The following is a 21,458-nucleotide window of genomic DNA, read 5'->3' as shown; positions in this document are numbered from 1 at the left end:
CTTCGGGCCTGCCCTGAGTCTGAGGCTGCCCACTTGCTGCCTCCCTAATGCCTAGCAGATCTTTGCAGGATGGAGACTCACCGCCAGTACTCCTCACTGGGGCTGGTCCTTTTAAGGGTGTAGTTGAGCATCTGGGAGAGGTTGAGGGGCCCCTGGGTTGGGTCCGAGCTGTTGGTGAAGTTGGCAGCATCGAGGACCCCAGCACAGTCGAGTGTGTTCCAGGGGTTGTTGCAGAATGCCCAGGGTAGCACGGGGGTCATAGAGGAGAAAAAGTAGTAGAAGGCGATACAGATGACCACGTTGTAGTAGATGCCGATGTAGGTGGACACCACCATCATGCCGTAGCCCACACCTGCAGGGCAGGCAAACGAGAGGTTTCATGGCAGGCTGGGGGGAGAGAAGCAAGCAGCTTGGGAGGGAGCATGTGGAGCCAAGCCCAGGCAGTGGCCAAGGGCAACAAGGGGAAAGAGAAGGCCTGTATGGGGAGAGGTGTGGGGGCCAAACAAGGAACACATACCCCAGCTAGGGAGGCGGTACTCCTGGGGCACGTAAACACTGCCCTTGATCCTCACCTTTAAACATGGGGCTTATCCTCCAGACCCCCAAGCAGCCCTGGCTGGCAAACTGACCAAAGGAGAGCTCCATGAAGAAGAGCGGGATGCCACAAAACACCAGCATGATGAAGTAGGGGAACATGAAAGCACCTGGGAGGGCGTGGGGAGAGAGGCCAGGCTCAGGGAGGGAGGCCCAAGAAAGAGGGAGAGCTCTGGGGCCAGTGTCCCTGCCTCTGCCACAGCCCCCTCCTTCCCTATGGAATGAGGACCCAAGTGAGTGGGGGTGTATTGTGGGTGGGGAGTGCTGGAGCAACCCTGAGAGCCAGACACCGTCTCTCTCTCTCTCCTCTCCACTTCCCTCCCCCCGAGACAGTATCTGTGCCAGGAGCTGGAGGTGGTCTGTGCCCCAGGCAGAGGGGCATCTGTGCCAGGCTGTGGGGAAGGAGCCTGCACTCTGGGTGGGTGGTCTCCACCCCATGGAGGAGACACGGAGAGGCCTGGGCCCGAGGAAGCAGTGCCCACTGGGTACCTCCCCCGTTGCGGTAGCACAGATAAGGGAATCTCCAGACGTTGCCCAACCCCACGGCATAGCCCACACTGGTCAGCACAAACTCAATCTGGTTGCCCCAGTTGCCCCGTTTGAGGTTCTTGTCCCGTTTGGCCACCTCACTGGGGACAGCACCATTCTGTGGAAAGAGGAGAGGAGGCGCGATCAGTATGAAGCCAGAGTCAGCCCTGGCCAGGGCCTAGCCTGATCCCCGTGCCTGCTGCCTGCCAGCTCCCAGGAGGAAAGAAACGAAATGAGGGACAGGAGGAGGCAATGCCATGTGGAGACAGGGCCCAGTCTCTCATCCCAGTCAGCCCAGGACACCCCGGGCAGGCCTGCCTGATTCCTATGGGCCCCCCCAGGCCTCCATCCTCCACAGCTCTCAGGGGCGTGAGTGGTAAGCAGCTCAGTGTCATACCAAGCAGCCCTGCTGGGACTGGCAACAAAGGGTCCTGTGTCCAGCGTGCGCGTCCCCTCCTCCCCCCAGTCTATCGGTCCGCCTGCAGGCCTGTCTGCCTAGCACATCGCCAGGCTGAGCACGTGGGCCAGCTGGGCACGCAGGAGAAGAGGGGGAGCGCGCCCCTTCCTCCTGCTTTGGGCTTCAGGGGCAGGACAAATTGGTCAAAGGCACGACAGGCAGGCTGGTGCAGCTGAGCCCGAGGGCCCTGGGCTGGCAGAGTAGCTCAGTGGCTATGGTCGAAGGCAGGAGAAGCCAGCTGGCACAGCAGGACCTGGCCCATAGGCAAGGGTCCCTGATGAGTAGGTTCCAGCCCAGGGCTGGCCAGAGCCTGTCAATGATGTCAAAGGCAGGATGGGCAGGTTGGCACAGCTGTGCCCTAGGAAGGGGCCCTGGGCAGGAGGGTCCAGTCCAGACCTGGCAGGGAAGCTAGGGGCTACTTAAGAGAAGGTCAGGAGGAGGTCAGCTCTGAGGAGGACATTAGGGAAAGAGACAAAACCGAAAAGGGCCTCTGGGGCACTTGTCTTCTGGGACTAGACAGTGTGGGGGAGTGATTATAGGGTCTAAGTAGTGGGAAGCCCTCTCTGAGGCAGGAAGGAGCCCCTGGAGAGAGGGGAGGACCTGCCTCTGAGGAGGCCCTGGCCCAGGGGTGGGGGATTTGAAAAGGATCTCCAAGGGAGGAGACAGTGTCTGATAGGGGAAGAGACAGTCTTTAAATGGGGAGGGAAGATAATCACTGAGGACAAAGAGACAATTTTTGAGAGGGAGATGCAATTTCTAAAGATGGAAAGACGATGTCTGAGGGGAGAAATAGTCTCTAATGGGGGAAATACAACTTTTTTTTTTGGAGGGGGGAGGGCAGGGCAATTGGGGTTAAGTGACTTGTCCAAGGTCACACGGCTAGTAAGTATTAAGTGTCTGAGGCTGGATTTGAACTCAGGTCCTCCTGACTCCAGGGCTGGTGCTCTATTCACTGTGCCTCCTAGCTGCCCCCAGAAACACAACTTCTGAAGAGTAGAGACAATGTCTGGGAGGAAGCCCATTTCTCCTGTGGAGAATCTCTGAGGGTTGGAGGCTGGGTCTGTCCATGGTCCTCTGGGAGGAGCAGATTATCCCACTATCACGCCCTCTCTCCAGCCTTCAATTTCTCCCACTACATCCCCAACAAAGGACCCCATATCTTCTCATCCTTAAAAAAAAATCACTCACTGGATCAGATTATCCCCACAAAGCTATCTTTGGAGTCAAAGGTCCTGGGTTCAAATTCTGCCTCTGATGCTTATTGCCCATGTGGCCTTGAGCAAGTCACTTAACTTCCATAGACCTCAGTTACTTCATCTGGATAATGAGGGAGCGGGCCTAGATGGTCTCTGAGGTGCTTCTGGCTCCAGAGTTGGGATCCTCAGAACCCTGCACTGGGCAGAGTGCCTACTACTTTGTAAACACTTAATAAATGTATGCTGATTGATTGATGAATTGCTCTCCCTTTTCTCGTCCAAATTCCTAGGAAACAGAATCTGTCTAGGCTGCTTATCTCCATTTCCTTCCACCCCACTTACTCTGCAGCCCTCTGCAATCTGGCTTCTGAGCCCATAACTCAATTGAATTTGCTCTCTCCAAAGCTACCAACAATCTTTAATTGCCAAATATAATCATCTTTTCCAGTTCTCAAGGGGGAAAACATCCAGGCTTATCAATAGCCATATGGAAAAAAATCCCTAATAGAGACATAGAGATTGAAGTAACCCTGAGCTTCTACTGCAAAGCCATCAATAAATGGGGAATGCTGAAGAGGTTGTGGGAAAATAGGCTTAAATGATGCACTTCCTGTTCATGGCGCTCTGAATTGGTCCAGCCACTCCAGAATTACGGCCAAGTTACTACTAACTTTTGCACACCAACTAACCCAGAGAGACCACTCCCAAAGAAATAAAATCAAAAGGCAGGGGACCCTTGTGTACAAAAATATTCATAGCAGTGCTCTTTGTGGTGACAAAGAATTAGAAATTCAGAGGATGCCCGTCAATCGGAGGATGGCGGAACAAATTATGATATCTGAATATGATGGGATTTTTTGTTGTCGAGTCATTTCAGTTGGGTCTGACTCTCTGTGACCCCATTTTGGGGTTTTCTCCTTCTCCAGCTCATTTTACAGATAAGGAAACTGAGGCCAACAGGGTGGAGTAATTTGTCCAGGGTCACACAAGCTGAGGTTGGACTTGAACTTATGAAAAATGAGCCTTCCTGATTCCAAGTCCAGTGTTCTATCCACTGTGCCACGTAGTCGTCTCATGTGGTGGGGTACTATTATGCTATAAGAAATGATGAAGGGTATGGCTTCAGAGGAACTTGGGAAGACTTGCATGAACAGATGCAGAGTCAAACAATCAGAACTAGAAAAATTTATAGAATACATTGTGAAAATGAAAAATGTTCAAAGCCTTGGGCACTTTGGTCAATGCAATGACCAACTAATGTCATTGGGACTGATGATGAAACAGGTGGCTACTTGCCTTGTGACAGAGAGGTGATGGGCTAATAAAACAAATGCTTGTCAAATGAAAACAAAACAAAAGCAAAAACAACCAAAAACATCGAATTCAACAGTCTTAGCTTGAGCTCTCAGCGATGTTTTCTGCTGTTGACCCCCTCTCCTCCTGGATACTTTCACCTATTGTGTGACTGCCCTCTCTTACTTTTCCTCCTTTTTGTCTGCTCAGTCCTCACGTTCTCTAGTGTCACCATCGCTTCCTATTTGAATCTGATCCTGAGTACTCTGGGATCTCTTCTCTCTCCTACACTCTCTCACTTGTTGATTTCATTAGTCAGTCATCAATACCATGTACCAGGTACCGTGCTAAGGGCTTGGAGATACGAAGAAAGATAAAAGACAGTCCCTGTCCTCAAGGAGCTCCCAGTCTAATGAGGGCAGACAACTTGCAAATAACTATGTACAAGCAAAAGAGGACCATGACATCAGGAAGGTGATGCCGTGACATGCAAGTGAATTGGATGTAAGTGAGGCAGGGCTGTGCGAAGTCACCAGCCTCACTTTCTCCTCTGGAGCCCTCTGGGTCCAGTGGCCAGATACAGATCAGGATGACTGGAGATGGCCCCCAAATTGAAGATAACCAACACAAGGAAGGTACTAAGATGAAAGGAGGGCTGGGAAAGGCTTCTCTAGAAGGTACAATTTTAGCTGAGTCTCTAAGGAAGCCAGGAGGTAGAGGTGAGGGAGGAGAGACTACCAGGCATGAGAGGCAGCCAGGGAAAATGCCTGGAGTGGGGAGATGGAGGGTCTTGTCTGAGGAACAGCCAAAATGCCAATGTCAACTGGATCACAAAGTGATGAGTGGGGGAGAGGAAGACTGGAAAGGTAGAAAGAGGCCAAATCAATTTTACATTTGATCTTGGAGGAAATGGGCAGTCAGCTGGGGTAGCTAGGTGGTGCAATGAACAGAGCACCAGCCCTGGAGGAGAACCTGAGTTAGTTCAAATCTGGCCTCAGACACTCAGACACAATTACTAGCCCTGTGACTTTGGGCAAGTCACTTAACCCCAAATGCCCTCCAAAAAAAAAAAAAAGAAAAGAAATGGGCAGTCAGTCCCTGGAGTTGACTGAACAGGAAGGTGATATGGTTAGACTTGTGCTTTAGGAAAATCAATTTGACAGTTGTGTAAAAGCTAGGCTAGAATGGGGAAAGATTTGAGGCAGGAGGACCCACTTGCAGGCTATTGCTCTTTTCCAGAAATGAGATTTATCACAAACCAGGCGGGTAGCAGTGTCAGAGGAGAGAAGGGGAGAACACTAGAGATGTTCCAAAAGGCCACTGTAAGAGACAGGGGAGGCAAGAGAGCACGAGGAGTTGAGGGTGGTAGCCGGGCTGTGAACCCCGGTGACTTGGAGAGTGGTGGTGTCTCAGTAGGAATAGGGCAATTTGGGAGAGGGAAGGGCTTGGGGGACAGATGATTTCAGTTTTGGTCATGTTGAATTTAAGATGACTACTGGACGTCCAGTTTGAGATGTCTACTAGGCATCTGGAGATGTGAAACTGGAGGTCAGCAGAGAAGTTAGGGCTGGATAAACAGGTCTGAACATCATCTAAGCACTGTAGAGTCGAATTCATGAGAGCTGATGAGGTCAAGTGAGATATGATAGAAGGAAAAGAGGAAAGAGCTCGCGACAGAATCTTGGAAGATACTTGTGGTTTGTGGGAGTGACTTGGATGAAGTCTGTCTTGAATCTTGGAAGATTGTCTGACCACTGAGGAGTGATCAGATGGGTAGGAGGAGAACTAAGAGAGAGTAATGTCACAAAAACCTAGAGAAAAGAGACTAGCCAGAAGAAGAGAGTGATCAGTAATGTCAAAGTTTCTGGAGGAGTCAAGAAGTGGGAGGAATGAGAAGCCATTAGATTTGGCCATTAAGAGACCATTAGAAACTTTGTTGGTACAGTAGATAGAGCACTGGGCCTGGAGTCAGCAGGACCTGAGTTCAAATTTGGCTTCAGACACTCCCTAGCTGTGTGACCCTGGGCAAGTCACTTTACTCTGTTTGCCTCAGTTTCCCCATCTGTAAAATGAGCTCGAGAAGGAAATGGCAAACCACTTCAGCTTCTTTGCCAGGAAACCCCCAAATGGGGTCATGAAGAGTCAGACAGGATTGAAAAATGACAACAACAACAGCAACAGAAGCTTTGGAGGGAGCAGTTTCAATTGAATGATGAGGCTGAGAACGGGACTGGAAAGTTAAGAGTCAGAAGAAAGGTAGCAGAGACACATATTGAAGAAAAAACACCATCTCCTCATGGAAGATAGAGTTGGAGTGAGCAGTGGGGGAAGCCATCTGAATGCTCAGAAATGAGAAGAGGGCGGCCTGGCCAGTAGCCCCAGTTTTCAGTGAAATATAAAACAAGATTTTCAGCTGAAAGAGTGGGGACGGGGAGACCAGGAGAGTCCTGGGGGCACCCCCACCACCCTTGTGGGCTCCTTGTTGCCTGAACTCTGGCAATAACCTACTGGTGGGTCCCTGCTCAAGCCTCTCCCCACTCCCATAAGCCACTAAGGTGATTTTCTCAAGGAGCAAGTCTTAACATATCACTTTTCTACTCAATAAACTCCAGTGGTTGCATATTACCTTAGAGATAAAATGTAACCTTCCAAGTTCGGCATTTAAAACCTTTCCCAATCTACTGCCTAGTCTTTTTACACATGATCACTCCACTTGCTCTATGCAGACTGGCCTTTGTACTGTCCCTCCTGCCCTGGCATCATCTCCCAGCTCTGCTCTTTTTCACCAGCTGCCCCCCTCCCAGTCTAGAATGTTCTCCCCCTGCCCCTTATATCCCTAACTTCCTCCAAGACTCAGCTCAAGCACCACCTTCTGCTTGAAGCATTTCTTGAGCTCTTCTCCTACCTCTCCCTACCCCAAACTATCTTGTATCTATTTTGTCCCCCGCTTAGAACAGAAGTTGCCTGAGGGCAGGGGCTGCAGTTGATCAATTCCCCTCTGCTCCCCGACACTGAGAGGAGCTACAAGGTGCCTCCTCCTCTTTGTAGCCAGGAAGAATGGAAGGGCTCCTTAGCTCCAGGCTTCTCCTATAAGGCTGGCCAGGAGAGAGGGCAGTGAAGGGGGGTGGGGTGGCACTGGACCACGAGTCGTGTGCCAGCAGTGGGTAATCACATCAGAGTTGCCTGGCTGAGCACCGATGAGCCCGCTGTTCAGTTTAACTAGAAGCACACACACCAACGAGCCGTGTGCTAACCTGCCCAGTCATGCGGATGAGGACACGAGGAGGGTCCTGGAAATGGGCATTTGGGGGGGCACATATCTGGCAGGAGGCGACTGAGGAAATTTTAATATGAGACGATCCAGGAATCCAAGAGTGGGGGGGGGCAGGAGGGAGGGAGCTGAGGAATAGGGTCACCCCTCCTCAGGGTGCCAGCTCTTCCCATCTCTGACATCCCAGACAAGTGGCCAGCCAGTATCTGCTGAAACACTTCAACCTGTGGGCAACTCCTGACCCCTCTCCCCAACCCCCTAAGGCAGCTCGTTTGGACTGCTGTCACTGCTAAGAAGTTTAGGATCCTGGAAAAACTTCCAGCCTCCCACAGAACTAGCAATCTGCCAATGTTCAGGTGCTACGGAACCATGGTCCCCGTTACAATTCCCATGCCCACCTCACTGTGGTGTTCTGGCCAGAGTACTGGACTGCTCCACTGGGATCAAAATGTCAATCAAGCGAACACTTAGGGAAATCCCACCTGAACAGCCTTCCTCAGCTTCCTCACCAGCAAACCAGGAGAGAACGCTCATCCCCAAAGCTCTTCCTCGATCAGCAGCTTTCTGGACATTTATCCGTCCTCTCTCTAGGGAGGCCCTGGTGCAAGCTCCCCTGGGGCCCCCTCCAGAGTCTCCAGCACTTTTCCCCAGACCACACACATTTCTTTCTGAGCCTTTCCTTGCTGTCCCAGCTTGTTCCCTGCCATATGGTAGGGGAAAACACTGGCTGGAGGGGCCTCTGTTAGGGTGGGATTCAAGGCAAAGGCCACTGCTGAGCTCTAAACCCAGATGTGGCCAAAGGAGAGCCCCCGATTGGCAGTGGGCATGCTACCCCAGACCATGAAGACTGGATGCCACCCACTGTCTTGTCAGCCATTCTGTCCCCTTGGCATACCCCTCTTCCCTGCCTGGCCTCCTCAAGTTTATTTCCTCTGCTCATTCAAAGGTTTTCACATCCCCCCTCTCTTCTCTTCTCCCCAAGACATCCCCTTCATTTTAACAGCTAGCTGCCTCTCTGTGGGCTATTCACTGCCTGTCTCTGGAACTTCTTGGGTTTAGCCCTCTCTGCTCAGGCTCTTCAAACTCACAGTTAGGAAAATGGGGTGGCCCCTTTATTCACCAATATTTCCTCCACTTCCATGGAACCAACCCCAACCCAACCCAACTGAGGAAAGTGCTATGATTCCAGAGATAAAAGGAACCTTTGCCTCCTGATGCCAAGGACATATAATCAATCATTTGGCCAATCAATCTGTCAATCTTAGCCCTGTGCTGGACCCTAGAGACACTGAGATAAAAGCAACAGTCCTGCCCTTTGGGAATTTCCGGTTGCTCAAGGCCACATTGGCTGCCATTGGGTTCCTACCTTGGACAGGAGGCATAACTATCTCTCACCTGAACCTTTCAGTGAGTAAGAGAATTTTGATCTTCCCTTCCTGTAAACAATCCTCAGCCCTGGAGAGGACTATAAGACTGGTGGCCTCTGCCTCATCAGCCCCAGAGCCCAAGTGCCCTCCAGCTTGAGATGGAGGTGGGGGGAGACAGGGTACAGGATGACAGGTTCACTGGCTATCCTGGAACAAGCACCGTAGGGCTTTCCTTGTGCTCAGAAATTATGAGGATAAAAACTAGCATTTTAGATAGAGCTTTAAGGTTTGCAAAATCCTGTATGTATGTTAATCTCTTTGGTCCTCACAATAAGCAGGGACGTAGATGCTATTAGCTCCACTTTACAGATGAGGAAACTGAGACAGAAAGTTCTGACTTGCCCGAAGTCACACAGCAAAATTTGAATTTAGGTCTCTCCTGACTACAAGTACAGGACTCTTTCCCATGGTGCCACCTAGTTGAGATCACCCCTGCCCCCTTCTTCCTCTGCACTCTCTAGGGAGGCTACGGCTGGTACCATGGCCCAACCACTGGGATTCAGAACAGCATGTGGCATGGGATAGGGAGGCCTTCCAAATTACAGAGGGGGGAAACTGAGACCTAGTCTTCTTCATTGCTCTTGCTGAGCATTTCCCTGGGGAATGAGATTGCCCAATTTCCAGGGCAGAATCACCAAAATAGCTTCATAGGAATTTGCAGTGTCTGTTCTCCGCCACCCTCAATTCGGAAGGCTAGAATAGTTCGCTGTGTAATTGTTGGTCCCATGGGCAGAGGCAGTAAGGGAGGCACAAACTCCTTAAGGGCAGGAACTGTCTTGTTTGTTTTATGTCATCGTATCCCTAGCACCTAACAGTGCTTTTCATGCACACAGTAGGTGCTTTCTAAGAGTCTGAAATTAACTGCATTTTCCCCAAATCATGATGGTGCTACTGATCCCCTCCACAAATGGTCCTTACCAATAGGCTCCCAGAACCTGATCTGAGCTGGTTCCAGCACACTCTTAGACCAGGAGAGTTGGAGGGGGGGTGTCCAATAATTTTGAGATTTTGATTCTGCCCCCTTTGGGGTTTTTTGAGCCTGAATCTCTGTTGTCCATTAGTTTACCAGGTTTCTGCCTGGGGGGAGTTTCTCTCTCATCACAGGAAAGCCCTTGTCTAACCAAAGGAGACCTAGTGGGGTGAGTGGTGGACAGGGAGTCCTGGCTCCAGGGGGACTAGCTGTCCTCAGTTTCCTCATCTATGAAGGAGGCTGACTTGGCTGCTCTGTTTCAGGCCTGCTAAGAGGCAGGCACTGGGCAAACTGTCAGAACCCATCAATCTATGCCCTTTGGCCCAGAGGGTGGTTCCCTCCTCCCTCTCTTGAATGGAAAGGAAGGGTTCCTGGAGCTCCCCTGTCTGGGCCTGATGTGCCCTCGGTGATGACTCTCCAGCCTGGTTCAACTCATGAGATGAAGTCACATCCAAGACAAACTTTACAAAAGAGAGAGGGCAGGACCCCACATTGCATCCTTCCCTGGAGCTCCATCTAGGCTGCTGGCGTTTTTCTTGGGTCCTGGAGGAGGGATCTGAGAGAAAGGTTCTTAGGGCCAGGTCTATCTGGCTTCTCTTTCCCACCAGCCATTTCTAGGGATCCTGCCTCTCACCATTTGTTTTTCTAATGTCCTGATTCCTGCCTCCAGGGAAGCCAAGTCAGGCCACAGATGGACATATGTTATCCGTCACATGCCATGTTCCCCCATCCACAAACTGAGCCATCATGGTAGGGAGAGGAGAAGCAAAGACTTTCTTCACTCTTGCCTCGGGGAAACCACTGGGCAGGTTAGCAGGAGTACGCCCGGGTGCCTGCCTGGCGTGTAAGCTAGGATGAGATTGGTGGGGGTGTGGTGAGCTCCTGGCCCACAGAAGGTCTAGATGCTTGTCCTCCGGCCCACAGGTACCTGGGGCAGCATCTTGGACCCTGTGCCAGTGCCGGCCCATGGGCAACATAGGTCGCAGAGATGGCTCCTTTTCCATTTCCTCTCAGAGCTCTGTTGACAGGGACAGAGGCACCAAAGACCCAACAGAGAAAACAAAAGGCTGCCCTCCCTTCCCCCTCCAGGAGTGCCAGTCAGTGCCATGACAGGCCAGGCCCTGGACACTGTGGGAAGCCAGCCGGAGAAGCCTAAAAAGGTACCATCATCCCATCCCTAATTCAGCTCTTGGTGGGGAAGGCTCCAGGATCCTATGACTGACCCTCTAGGCATCTGAGGTATGCATATACCTTTCTCTTCCCAGCTGTGCTAGCTCAGGGTGACCTGGGAGCACTTCCTATGACTGAGGGGTATTTGTTCCAGCAAAGCTTGTGCTGGAGTCCCTTGGGGACTGCTGGAGGACATGGGCTGCTGCATCCTTTTCTAAAGACCCAACCCAAACCTCCTTGAGCCATTATTCTTGACTATTTCCTGAGAGTGAATCAGACTCCCCTATTCCTGGCCCCTGCCTCACACACACAGAAGAGAGGGGACAATTCATGGAATACCCTCACTCCCACTAGCCACATCATGCTTGGCACCATGGCCCTTGCCCAGACCCCAGAAACAAGCATCAGAGGACTTTTCCTAGAGCATTTCCCTCCTAGAGGGACTCTGTTAGAGGAAGGTCATCTCCTATCTCCCCAAATCTCACTCTGAGACGCCTGCCACCCATCCCCCCACCGCCACTGAATTTGTGGGCACCACGTTGGTGCCCTCATCCCCCTCCCCACAGGAGTAACTGCCGTGGCCCAGACAATGAGGCTGTATTGATTAGTCCAATTCCTGGGCACCTCCGGCCCGTCTCCCCGGGAGCCAGGACAATGCCCCTTTGATACACAGAGCAGATTCTCAGCAGGTCCCTGGGCAGGGGGAGCCCTCACAGCCCCCCCTCCTCCCTTATTCACTCCCCCCCACACACACACATACACTCTCACACACACAATCCACCTCTTCTCTCACTCTTTGCCGAGTTGCGACTTTCTGGGTCAGTTCTGTGGGCCGTAGCTCCCTCCCTGTGCCTGCCCCCTCCCGAGAGACAACTCATTCAGCCCCTTCCCCTCCCGGCCCCCCAACCCCATAGGATGCCCAGGCCAGCTGAGGCCGGGAAGGGGGATGGTGGCTGACCTGTTCTGGGGAGAAGGGAGCCCCCTGACCACCACGGGCCTCCGCCATCCTGGGACGAGCAGTGGGGAGCTCGGGGCGGCTCAGTCCGAGACTCATTCACACCTCTGCCAGCTCAGCCCTCCCGCCTCCCTGGTACTCCCTCTGCCGCGCTTGGCCAACGTCAGAATTACTTTCACCTCATCTCCTCCCGAGCTCTGCCTTCTCCGGCCCCCCCCTCTTTGGCCCTCCCCCCCTCCAGTCCCCATGCAGCCCGGACGAGTCAGAGCAGCCTCTGATGTGCTCCCTTGTTTCCCAGCAAGTTCTTGGAACAAAAAACACACAAACACTCACACCCGCAGAGGCTCTGCTGCCCTCCCAAGCCCCCAGCCCAACGGGGTGCAGCGAGCCCTGGGAGTGGAGGGGGCCCTTCAGTCCTGCAGGAGGGACCCAAAACGTGGCCAGGAGGAAGGGCCCTGGCCTTGAGGGCCAAGGGCTGGTGCCGGCACCCCCCACCACTGCCACCATCCCCCCCTAGGGTCTTAGACTGAGGGCTGACAGGGCCCTTGAAGGCCATATGATACAACCTATTCTATAGATATGGAAACTGAGTCTCCAAGACCTATGGTAACCTCAAGTCCCAAAGCCACTCATCTACATAGTTAGGAAGGGTGATTGCCAAGAGTCAAGGGGGCTGGCTTTCCTGATGCCAAGCCCTCTATTCTTTCCACTCTGTTTCCCCATTCTCAGTAGAGGACTCAGAGTGCCACCCTCAACCTGTAGAAACTGCTAGAAATACTCACTCCCTGCCCAGTGGTGAACCATAGCCACTTTTCAATTCTGGACAGAAAGAAGGTCAGCCAGAAACAAAAATTGCAGCTCCTCTCTGGTCCTGAGGCACCAACTAGGTATTTGCCAGCTACCCGGCACAGGCAGAGGTCTGGGGGAACTAAGACTGGCATACATTATCAAACAGGGTAGGAAGGAAGAAACCAGTCCTTTCAAGGTCTGTAAGGGCTTTCCCTCAAAAATCCAGACTGAAAGAATGAGGGCCCCCAAAGTCTTGAGCTTGTTACACTGAATCCAGAAGCACTTCCCCTGCCCCCAGGTGCCTCCCCTGGGGCTGGAGTGCCCAGCCACTGAGGTAGGGCCAGGAGTGGGAGGGGGAAGAGTGCTCATTGATTCCCCAGCTCATTCCTGGGTCAGACTTGTTCTTGCTTCCGGCCCCTGGCGTGGTTACTGACTTCAGGAAGGGCCAGTCACCCATGAGGTCCAGGGTAGGCGCTGGGCTCTGGCTGCCCTGGCCTGGGCGAGGTGCCCAGAACACACAGCCCTAGCCCAAGGACAGGAGGAGGCAGCAGCCCAGCTGGGCACTGGCCTTAATGAGGCCTCATTAGTGGGATCCAGCTGCTCCCAGGCCCACTTTCTTAAGTAGAGTCTCCCCAGTTGCCTTTCTGTGCCATGCAGACCACTCTGACCCCTAGCCCTACCATATCAGGGCTGCCACAGTGCCAGAAGCATATGGAGCCCAGAGGCCCTAGAACCAACAGGAGGGGAATACATTGAACTGAGATGCAAAGGCCAATGGGCATCATAGGGCTGGCCTGGGGTGTTGTGTGCTCACAGAAAAGCCAGGAGGCACAGGGGGAGCCAGCAGAGAGGGGAGAGATGACCACAGGGAATGGCAAAGGTCTGGGCCTGGGTCTCAGGGGCAGAAGGCCCATGGGATGGACCCTCCTCCTCTGAGCCTGCCTCCCCAGGGACACTGGGTTTCTTCATATCTGTAGTTCATTCACTGAAGCACTAGCCTCACTCAGGCTCACTGCCTGCTGGGCTGGGGTCCAGCTGGAACGGCCTGTGGCCACATTTCTGGGGCTATTTCAGTCCCTCAGCCTGACCCACCTGCCCCTCCCCATGGGCCCTGGGCTCTGTCACACTTCCCTGGGTCCCTAGAGAGGACGGCCAGAGCCAGTGGGTCGCCAGGGCTCTGGAGGACCTTCTCTCTAGGGTGGAGGGAGAAAACCAGCAAACAGGTGCTTGGGACCAGGGAGGAGGACTGGCCATCTGGGCTATGGACCTTCTGAGCCCAGGCTGAACTGCATCCAGGTGCCCTAAGCAGGAGCAGAGCTGCTGCAAAACCCCCTCACTGGCCTAACCCCAGAGGAAGGAAAGGACATACTTGAACCGGCTCCCCTCCGGGAGGAAGAAGCTTCCTGCTCAGCCCCCATCCTTCTAGTCTCCTGGTTTGGGTGGGATAGCCAGGGGTGAGTGGGCTTGAGAAGGCAGATTTTTTGGGGTCCAGAACACCAGGTTTGAAGCAGTCTATTTCCCCGTCTGCCATGAGCCCCTAACTCCCAGAAGCCTCTGCAGAGGGATTATCAAGAACTCATAGCACCAGGCTTGTCCCCTCAGAGCACACCTCACCTTTCCCAATTGTGGAATGAACACAGGGTGAGGACGGCCTGTCAGTTACCAGCCCGGCCCTTTCTGGCCGGAGAGTCCAGTCTATCCTTCAAGTTTCTCCCTGGCCCGGAGCCCTCCCTCCAGCTCCGATGCCACAGACCCCCACGCCCAGGGCTCCCTGGGAAAGGGCCTCACTGTGTTCTCACTAGGCCCCCCTCCATTCTGATTCACTCTCACCCTCTGCATCTGCCCCCAAGTTGTCCAGCTGCTCCCCTTGCCTAGAGGCTCCATGGCCAGCTGGCCTCTCGGGAGCCCATGTCCTGGGAGCCACTGAGGCGTGAGCGAGGCAGCCGAGCCAGCCTGGCACAGCCCATCTGGGCTGGGAGGCATGGGGAGGGGGGCACGTGGGACTCAGGCACAGACACATGCCTCAGAGCTGCCCACTCTCAACAGCCCCCTGCCTCTGTGGGAGAGACCCAAAGATCTGTAGCCCCTACTGGGAACTCGCTGGACCTACGGTGACCTCAGGCACCTGAGCCTGGGCAGCTGGGGGTCACCTAACGTCCTATCCCTGCCACACTGCTAGCATCTCTGTGCCCATTTCAACAGAAGAGCGACTTCTCAGGACACAAGCAGGAAAACCAAGGCCCAGAATGTTGGGTCCCAGATCACAGAGAGTCAGAGGCACAATTGGCATCCAAAGAATATGCTGGAAGGAGGAGAGCAGATCTAGCTGCTCCTACCCACAGCTAAGGGGCCTACTGTGGCTCCCCTCTTCCCACACGGAGCAGATTCAGCTGTTGGCAAGGCACCCTGCAGGGGAGCCTTCTCTCCCCTACTCATCTGGCTTGGTTCCAGCTGCTGAGTAGAGACTAAAGCCTCACTTGGGGACTGGCCGGGAGACATCCCCGACCCTAATCCTGACTCTGAGGGGGCCCCAGAACCACTAGGCTAATATTAGGGAAGGGGGAAGGGGAAGCAGGGGAAGACTGGGAGACCATGTGGGGCAAGCTTTTGTCACCAGAGAGGGCCAGAGCAGAGCAAGCCAGAGACCTGGGGCAGAAGGGGCCTGCTGGCCTGGGCTTGAAGGCTGGCTGCCAAGTTCTGCGCTGAGACTGAACAAACCCGAGAGGAAGGACAGCTCCACAGGTCCAAAATGGGAAGCCTGAGAACAGAGGTTTGCCCAGGATCCTCGGAGGGACGGAGGCCAAGACAGGATTAGAATCTCAGAGGCACCCAGCGGGACCTCCCGTCCCTGGGATACAGGCTGTAAGCAGGGAGCCCAGCTGTGGGGAGGGCAGAGGGCAGAAGCCAGGCCCCATACTGCTAACTTGGGCAGAGAAGGGAGCTCTGGGAATGGGCTTGTGAACAGAAGCAGACCAGCAAGGCTGTCCTGGCAGGAGCCAGTAGAGATCCCAATGACTGGGCCTGCCGTAGGGGTCCTTGGCATGGGGATACTCTTGTCTGGTTCATGTTCTTCCTATACAGGTGCCCAAAGTTACTCTTTCCCACACCTAAATGCTGGAGCCTCTTCCCCACTGGGGCTCCCCAGCCTAAGCTGAGGCCCCTGGCTTGCATTCCAAGAGTTTCACTGGGTCTCCCTCCCCTCCACAGATCAGGTCAACTCCCAGACTATCACATGCATGCAGCCCTGAGCCTCCTGGTATCCTTAGATCTCAGACTTGCTCTGGAATAGCCCTTATAAACTAAGGTCAGGATGGGCCTGACTGTAACCAAGTAGCCACTCTTGGTTTTAGGGCCAGTCTCAGGTCTGACCTCAATTAAGCTGCATCTCCCCCCGCCAAGGTCAATCTTTAACTGGAGGGGGAAATATCCGAAGAAACAAATACTGGAGAAGGGGGTGGAAAGTGTTTGCAGAGGCCTCTCTGGTCTGAACCCCAGAATGAGAGAAACAGTCCCAGAGTCCCATGGGATGTGGTGGTTACAGAACTAGTCTCATCTGTCTGCTTCTGTTACACTCCTCCCGGGGCGCTGTCCCTTCACACCTGGCTCTGAGAACACTATTCCTCCTGTAACCCACCTTCTTCCTTTCCCAAATCCAGTCTGATAGTCCAGGTCCACACCAGGACTCAGGGCAATGAAAGATCAGGCAATTTGCCCTATGCCAGGCCCAAAGAAGGGATATACAATTAGTGATCCAATGCTAATTTTTTGACAGAGGAGACTGGGAGATGGAGAAAAGACTAAACCAAAAGCCAGGAACCCAGTCACTGTTTCTGCCTGGATTCTTAGAGAGGGCCCCTCCCTCCCTGCGTGGCTAGGGAACTTGAACTTTCAGACCTGCTCAATAAGGGCTTGACTTCTCTGCTAGGCTTTGCTGCCAGCCAGGCAATACCAGATTAAACAGCCCAAGAATTGGGGGGAAGCCTCAGCTGTCATCTTGCTCTTTCACCTGGATCCAATGGTACTCACCTGCATGCCTTTGACATTCTTGACTGCCATGGTGGCCCCAGGAAATCAGGCTGCCGTGGGTATGGGGCTCTGGAGTCCCGGGCAGCACTCACGGTCTTGAGTTCCAGCTCTATTCAGTCTTGGGGTCCAGCTCTGTTCAGGCCACTGGCATCAAGAGCTAAAGGAAAAGCACAAGAGGGCAGAGGGCAGTGAGTACATGGGCTGCATCAAGGGAGGGAGCATGATGGGCCTGGGGCCTGGAAAGCTCTTGGGCTGATCTCCAGCCCAGGCACTGGGATGGAACAGAGGAATTGGACAGTCCTGACATTACAGCCACTCCAGCCAGCAGTTTCCATCCTCCCCAGCTTGGAAACACATCTGGCCCTTCATGCCCCCCAGCACAGGGCATCTCTTTCCTGGTCCTCCTCTCTCTTCTTGCCTCTCTCAATCACAGAAACAAGGCCCATAAAGAGGTAGAAAGGACCTCAGAGGCTGTATATCAGACCCATGGGCCCTTTACTCTTGACGGATAAAGGTATATTTTTGACTTTCCAAATGCCCAATTCTATGAAAAATTTTTAAGCACACACACACACATCCACACACCAACAACCCAGAAAAACCAGACCTGGGCTTATGGCCAAATCCTTTATTAGCGGCCTGGATCACTGTTAATTCTTGCCCTTAAGGGGGATGTGGCTCAGAGCAGCAGCTCCTCCCCATCCTCTGCTCTCAAACTCTGCCCAGGGTTGCCCCTGCTGGGGGCTCTTGTCTGATCTGGGCCCTGCTCTTCTGGAACTTCCAGGGCCTTCCATGTCACACCTGCTGAAGGGGAAGGGGATGAGAACTGTGGCTGAATGGTGGTTCCAACACTGGTCTTCCTTTCCAGTGTCCCAGACCCTCAGGATTGTGCTGCCCAGTCTTGGGCTAAGCAGAAAGGAGCTTGGGAAACAGGAGAGGTGAGGCTGAAGAATGATGGAGGAAGGCCTAACGAAGGCTGAGGGCACCAGAGAGGGAGGGCTGGAGGAGACCTGAAGTGGGCACTGAGTGCATGCCCCTCAGGAAACAGGCCCAGAGAGGTCAATGGACTGGTCTGGAACCACACAGCTGGTAAGTGTCTGTTCCTGCCTTCCTGACTCCCAGGCTAGAGCCCTGCCTACTTTGCCACCCTAGTGTGGTTACCCTGAGCTAAGCATGGGGTTGCTGGATAGGGCTATAAGGAACTAACCACAGGCAAGTGACTATGTAGGTTGGACCTGTCCCAGATTCCAAAAGGCCCTGTTCTTGGGGGAAGAAAATACTCCAGTTTCTTTGAGCCAGATGGGCTTGGACATTTGACCACTGAGAGGTCCCTCTTGGACCCCCAGGAGGCTTGGTGTGGGGCCCCTCGTGCTACCTTGCACTGGGCCATGGATAGCTTCCTCTCTCACTCTGTAGGACACAGGGGAAGGGGGAGAAGTTGATTTTCCTATGCAAATCCATGTTGTCCTCCTTCCTTTGGCTGTTCCAGTCCTGCTACTGGCACCTCAACCCCGGGCACTTGACGTGGAAAGGAGCGAAGGGGCCCCTACCCAGGCGTCCCTCCTGCCTCTGGTCTTCTAAGTCTAAGTCTCACTGACCTTCTAGCTTTTCGGTGCCAAGCCCCTGCCTACCCAGGGCTGGCCTTTCCGGAGCTGGTATAGGAAGTCAGGGTCTTCTCTAGCCCGACACCCAAACACACCCTGCTTCCTTAAGAGCTCTAGGTAGCTGAAGGCTCGGGGACCCAGGCCTCCCTCAGTTTCCCTACCTGGAGGTCTGCTGGGTGACTGCTCTCTGGGGCGAAGGCGGCCAGAGTGGGCGTGCCGGCGCCCCCCTGGCCTGCTCACCATCGCCGCCCCATCCCGGCCGCCTCCGCTGTCGCTGCTGCTGCCGCAGCCGTGCAGACCCCGCAGGCCCCCTTTGTCTTGTCCTCCCTGGTCCCGCGCCTTCGCTCCCCACCCCCCACCCCCCTCGCATCCCCCAGCTTCTCATCAGCTTTAGGCCTTCTCCAGGGGGCCAGCCTGGGCTGGGCTTTGGGAGCGGGGTGGGGTTGGGCGTGGGGGTGGAGAAGAGCAAGCTCCCCGGCCCAGGAGGTCAGGGAAGGGGGATGCGGGCCCTTTAAGAGCTGTCAGGAAGAGGGGCGCGGCCTCCTCGAGCAGTGCAGGCTGGCTGGGGGGTGAGGAAGGACAGGGGAGTCGGGATTGGGGGCCTCGGGGCGCCCCTGAAGAAGGCTCCCTGCACCTCCGCTCGGGGGAGGGAGGGAGGGCGGGGCGCTGTCCCTTTAAATGCGGCGCGGGGGAGCCGGGGTTACATCAGCCGCCACGTGTGGGCCTCCTCAGCTGGAGTGGGAGCGGCGGCCGGCCCCGCCTCCGGCACATGCCGTGGAAAAGTACCGGGCCGCTTCTGCTCCGCCCCCTTCAATCCGCTCCGCCCCGCCCCAGCCCAAGGGGGACGGGGAGAGAGGGAAGGGCGGGGAGACCGGAGGGAGGGGCGGGGCTCGGGCGGCTCCCCGCCCTCACCTGTGGCTGCTCCGGGAGGCGCCGGCTCAGACCCCCGCCCCGGCCTCGGCCCTGACCCTGACCCTGACCCTGACCCTGGCCCTGGCCCTGGCCCTGACCCTGGCCCTGGCCCTGGCCCTGACTCTGATTAGGCCCTCCAAATGTCTCTGTCCGTGTCTCTTGGAGCGCATCAAGCTAGTGGCTGTGGCTGGAGAAGGGAGAGGTTGACGGAGAGATGCGGGCAGCTGGGACCCGGGAGAGGGAAACCTGACTAGGCTGGGCTGGGTGAGGGCGATGCAGGGCGCCCGACCAGTGGCTGGGCGAAGGAACCCCGACGGAACTGGGGCACGCACGCGCGCACACACACACGTTCTCGAAGGGGGTGAGAGTCCCCCCCCCCCACCCGCTGCCAGCTGCCTGCCTGCCCCTTCCGATTCCAGAGATGCCCGAGAGTAAGCCATAGCCGGCGCCGGCGCGGAAAGCGGCAGTAGCAGGCTGCTCCCTCCCCCGGCTACCTTGGTGACGGGCACTGCGTGGGACCACACACACACACACACACACACACACACACACACACACACAGACACAAACACACGCTCACACTCACGCACATTCACGCACACGCGCACACACTCGCGTACATTCGCATACACTTGCAAGGAGAGCCACAGGGAGCTCTGAGACGCACAGGTACCCACGGAGACCCGCGTCCTGGGTATCCAACATCATCCACAGACACGTTGGTTGCAGGCGGGTACGCACACACGCAGCCGGGGCGGGGGGGGCGCGTTATCAGGGAACACTGATGCCCTCACTCACGCGATACGGAGAGAACCCGGCACACAGGGAGCCACAGACAGGACAGCGAGGCAGGAGCGGCACATATGGCTGGTACACACACACACACACACACACACACACACAAACACGCATACACAAACACACACACACGCACACGCACAACACCGAGGAAGACACAACCCAGAGAGACAGGCACAGATACCCGCCTCGGGGGCTGGCAGGCAGAGCCCCAGACGCCGGGACATACACACACACACACACACACACACACACACACACACACCAGCGTCCCTCGATCCCTTCATCTCCCTTTACCATGGTCCTTGCTCCTTGTCCTTCCTCGCTCTAGCCCCTAGACCGGCGGGCCGCGGGCTGTCCAGGTGGATTTCTTAAAGGGAGAGTTGCATCAGTCTGGCCCAGGCGGAGGCTGCCGTGGTGTCCGTCTCCCCGACTGCTCTACTCTTCTCCGAGCTTGTTATGTTTTGTGTGTTGGGGGTGGGGAGGGAGGCGGGGGCCCGGAGTTTGGTGCAAGTTTGGAGAACCGAGACGGCTTCGGGGCCCCAGCCAAGCCCCTCCCCCGCGCAGCTCCCCGGCCCGCCCCCCTAACCCGTCCCCCTTCTCCCCCTCTCCCTCCCCCGCCGCCGGTCCGTCTGTCTCCCCCAGGCTCCTCCTCCCAAGGAATAAGGTTACCAGCCTTCACTGCCGCTCTCCGGGCCTTGGGCGTCCAGAAGATTGATCCTTCCCAGTGCCTCTGGAAGTTGGCCCTGGAGGCCCCTCCGCCCTTGCAGTTAGGGCCCCACAGAGGCCTGGGACCCAGAGCGCAGAGAAGCCAGCAGCTGACTCCCTTTGGGCCCTGCAGTCAGGAAGGGGGGGCAGCCCTGCTGAGCCCCTCTGTTTTCTCTTTCCCCTCCTCCGAAAAGCGACTGGCACTCGTGGGGGCCTCTTTGGGCAGGCCTGAGGGGCAAGATAGCCCACCATTTCCACAATGCCTGGGCTGTAGTCTTCCGGGGAGTTGAAGGGAAGGCGACCATTGTGTACTGTGTGTGAGGAGGGGGCCCGAGTTTGAGTTGGAGAGGTCAGAAGTGACTTTTCTCTGAGGGCCAATTGCATTTCTCCGCCCCTAAGATCCCTTTAGCAGCTTCATCGAGCTTGACCTGGAGTGAAGGCTGGGTGGTGTTAAGTCCTCCACACTTCAGAGCTCCCCTCCTGCCTCACTGAGGGCCCCACAGAGTCCAGGATCCTGGCCTTTCTGTCAGACAGACCCTCCTAGGTATAAGATGAGGATCAAGCATTGCTCCTCTCTGAGTCTCCTAATTTGAGCACTTAGGCCCTTATGTCAAGACCATCTCCTTCCCCCAGGAAGGCGCTTCCAAACCTTTAGGTTACAGAAATGTGAAGTATGTAGTGCTTGATGAATTGGCTCTAGACTATGTGGGGAAAAAGAGAAAGGTACAGAGTCCAGAGCCCTACATTTTCATCCCAACCT

General features: G+C 55.1%; 1 protein-coding gene across 6 annotated transcripts in view; it reads right to left on the bottom strand.

Moving 5' to 3' along the window:
• The window catches only part of LOC138165421 (sodium- and chloride-dependent glycine transporter 1), a 53,645-nt gene extending 33,088 nt beyond the window's left edge, over positions 1-20,557 (bottom strand). For 4 of the 6 annotated variants that reach the window (XM_069093757.1, XM_069093763.1, XM_069093760.1 and 1 more), the window contains exons 1-5: positions 20,288-20,557; positions 16,677-16,833; positions 1,084-1,240; positions 573-704; positions 82-352 (exon numbers count right to left, since the gene is read on the bottom strand). In XM_069093757.1, the coding sequence (XP_068949858.1) occupies positions 82-352; positions 573-704; positions 1,084-1,240; positions 16,677-16,706 (590 nt within the window). In that variant the 5' untranslated portion in view covers positions 16,707-16,833; positions 20,288-20,557. Of the gene's footprint in view, positions 1-81; positions 353-572; positions 705-1,083; positions 1,241-16,676; positions 16,834-18,441; positions 18,647-20,287 lie in introns of those variants that run through there. The other 2 variants (XM_069093758.1, XM_069093759.1) reach the window with 2 other exon arrangements.
• Positions 20,558-21,458: the final 901 nt, after the last annotated feature.

This window comes from Petaurus breviceps, unplaced genomic scaffold (assembly GCF_028583685.1).
Source record: "Petaurus breviceps papuanus isolate PSGF00001 unplaced genomic scaffold, PetGlider_PUasm1.0 208, whole genome shotgun sequence".
In the NCBI taxonomy this organism is placed as follows: domain Eukaryota; kingdom Metazoa; phylum Chordata; class Mammalia; order Diprotodontia; family Petauridae; genus Petaurus; species Petaurus breviceps.
The sequence above is the reverse complement of the archived record's forward strand: the minus strand, read 5'-3'. Positions and strand labels throughout refer to the sequence as shown.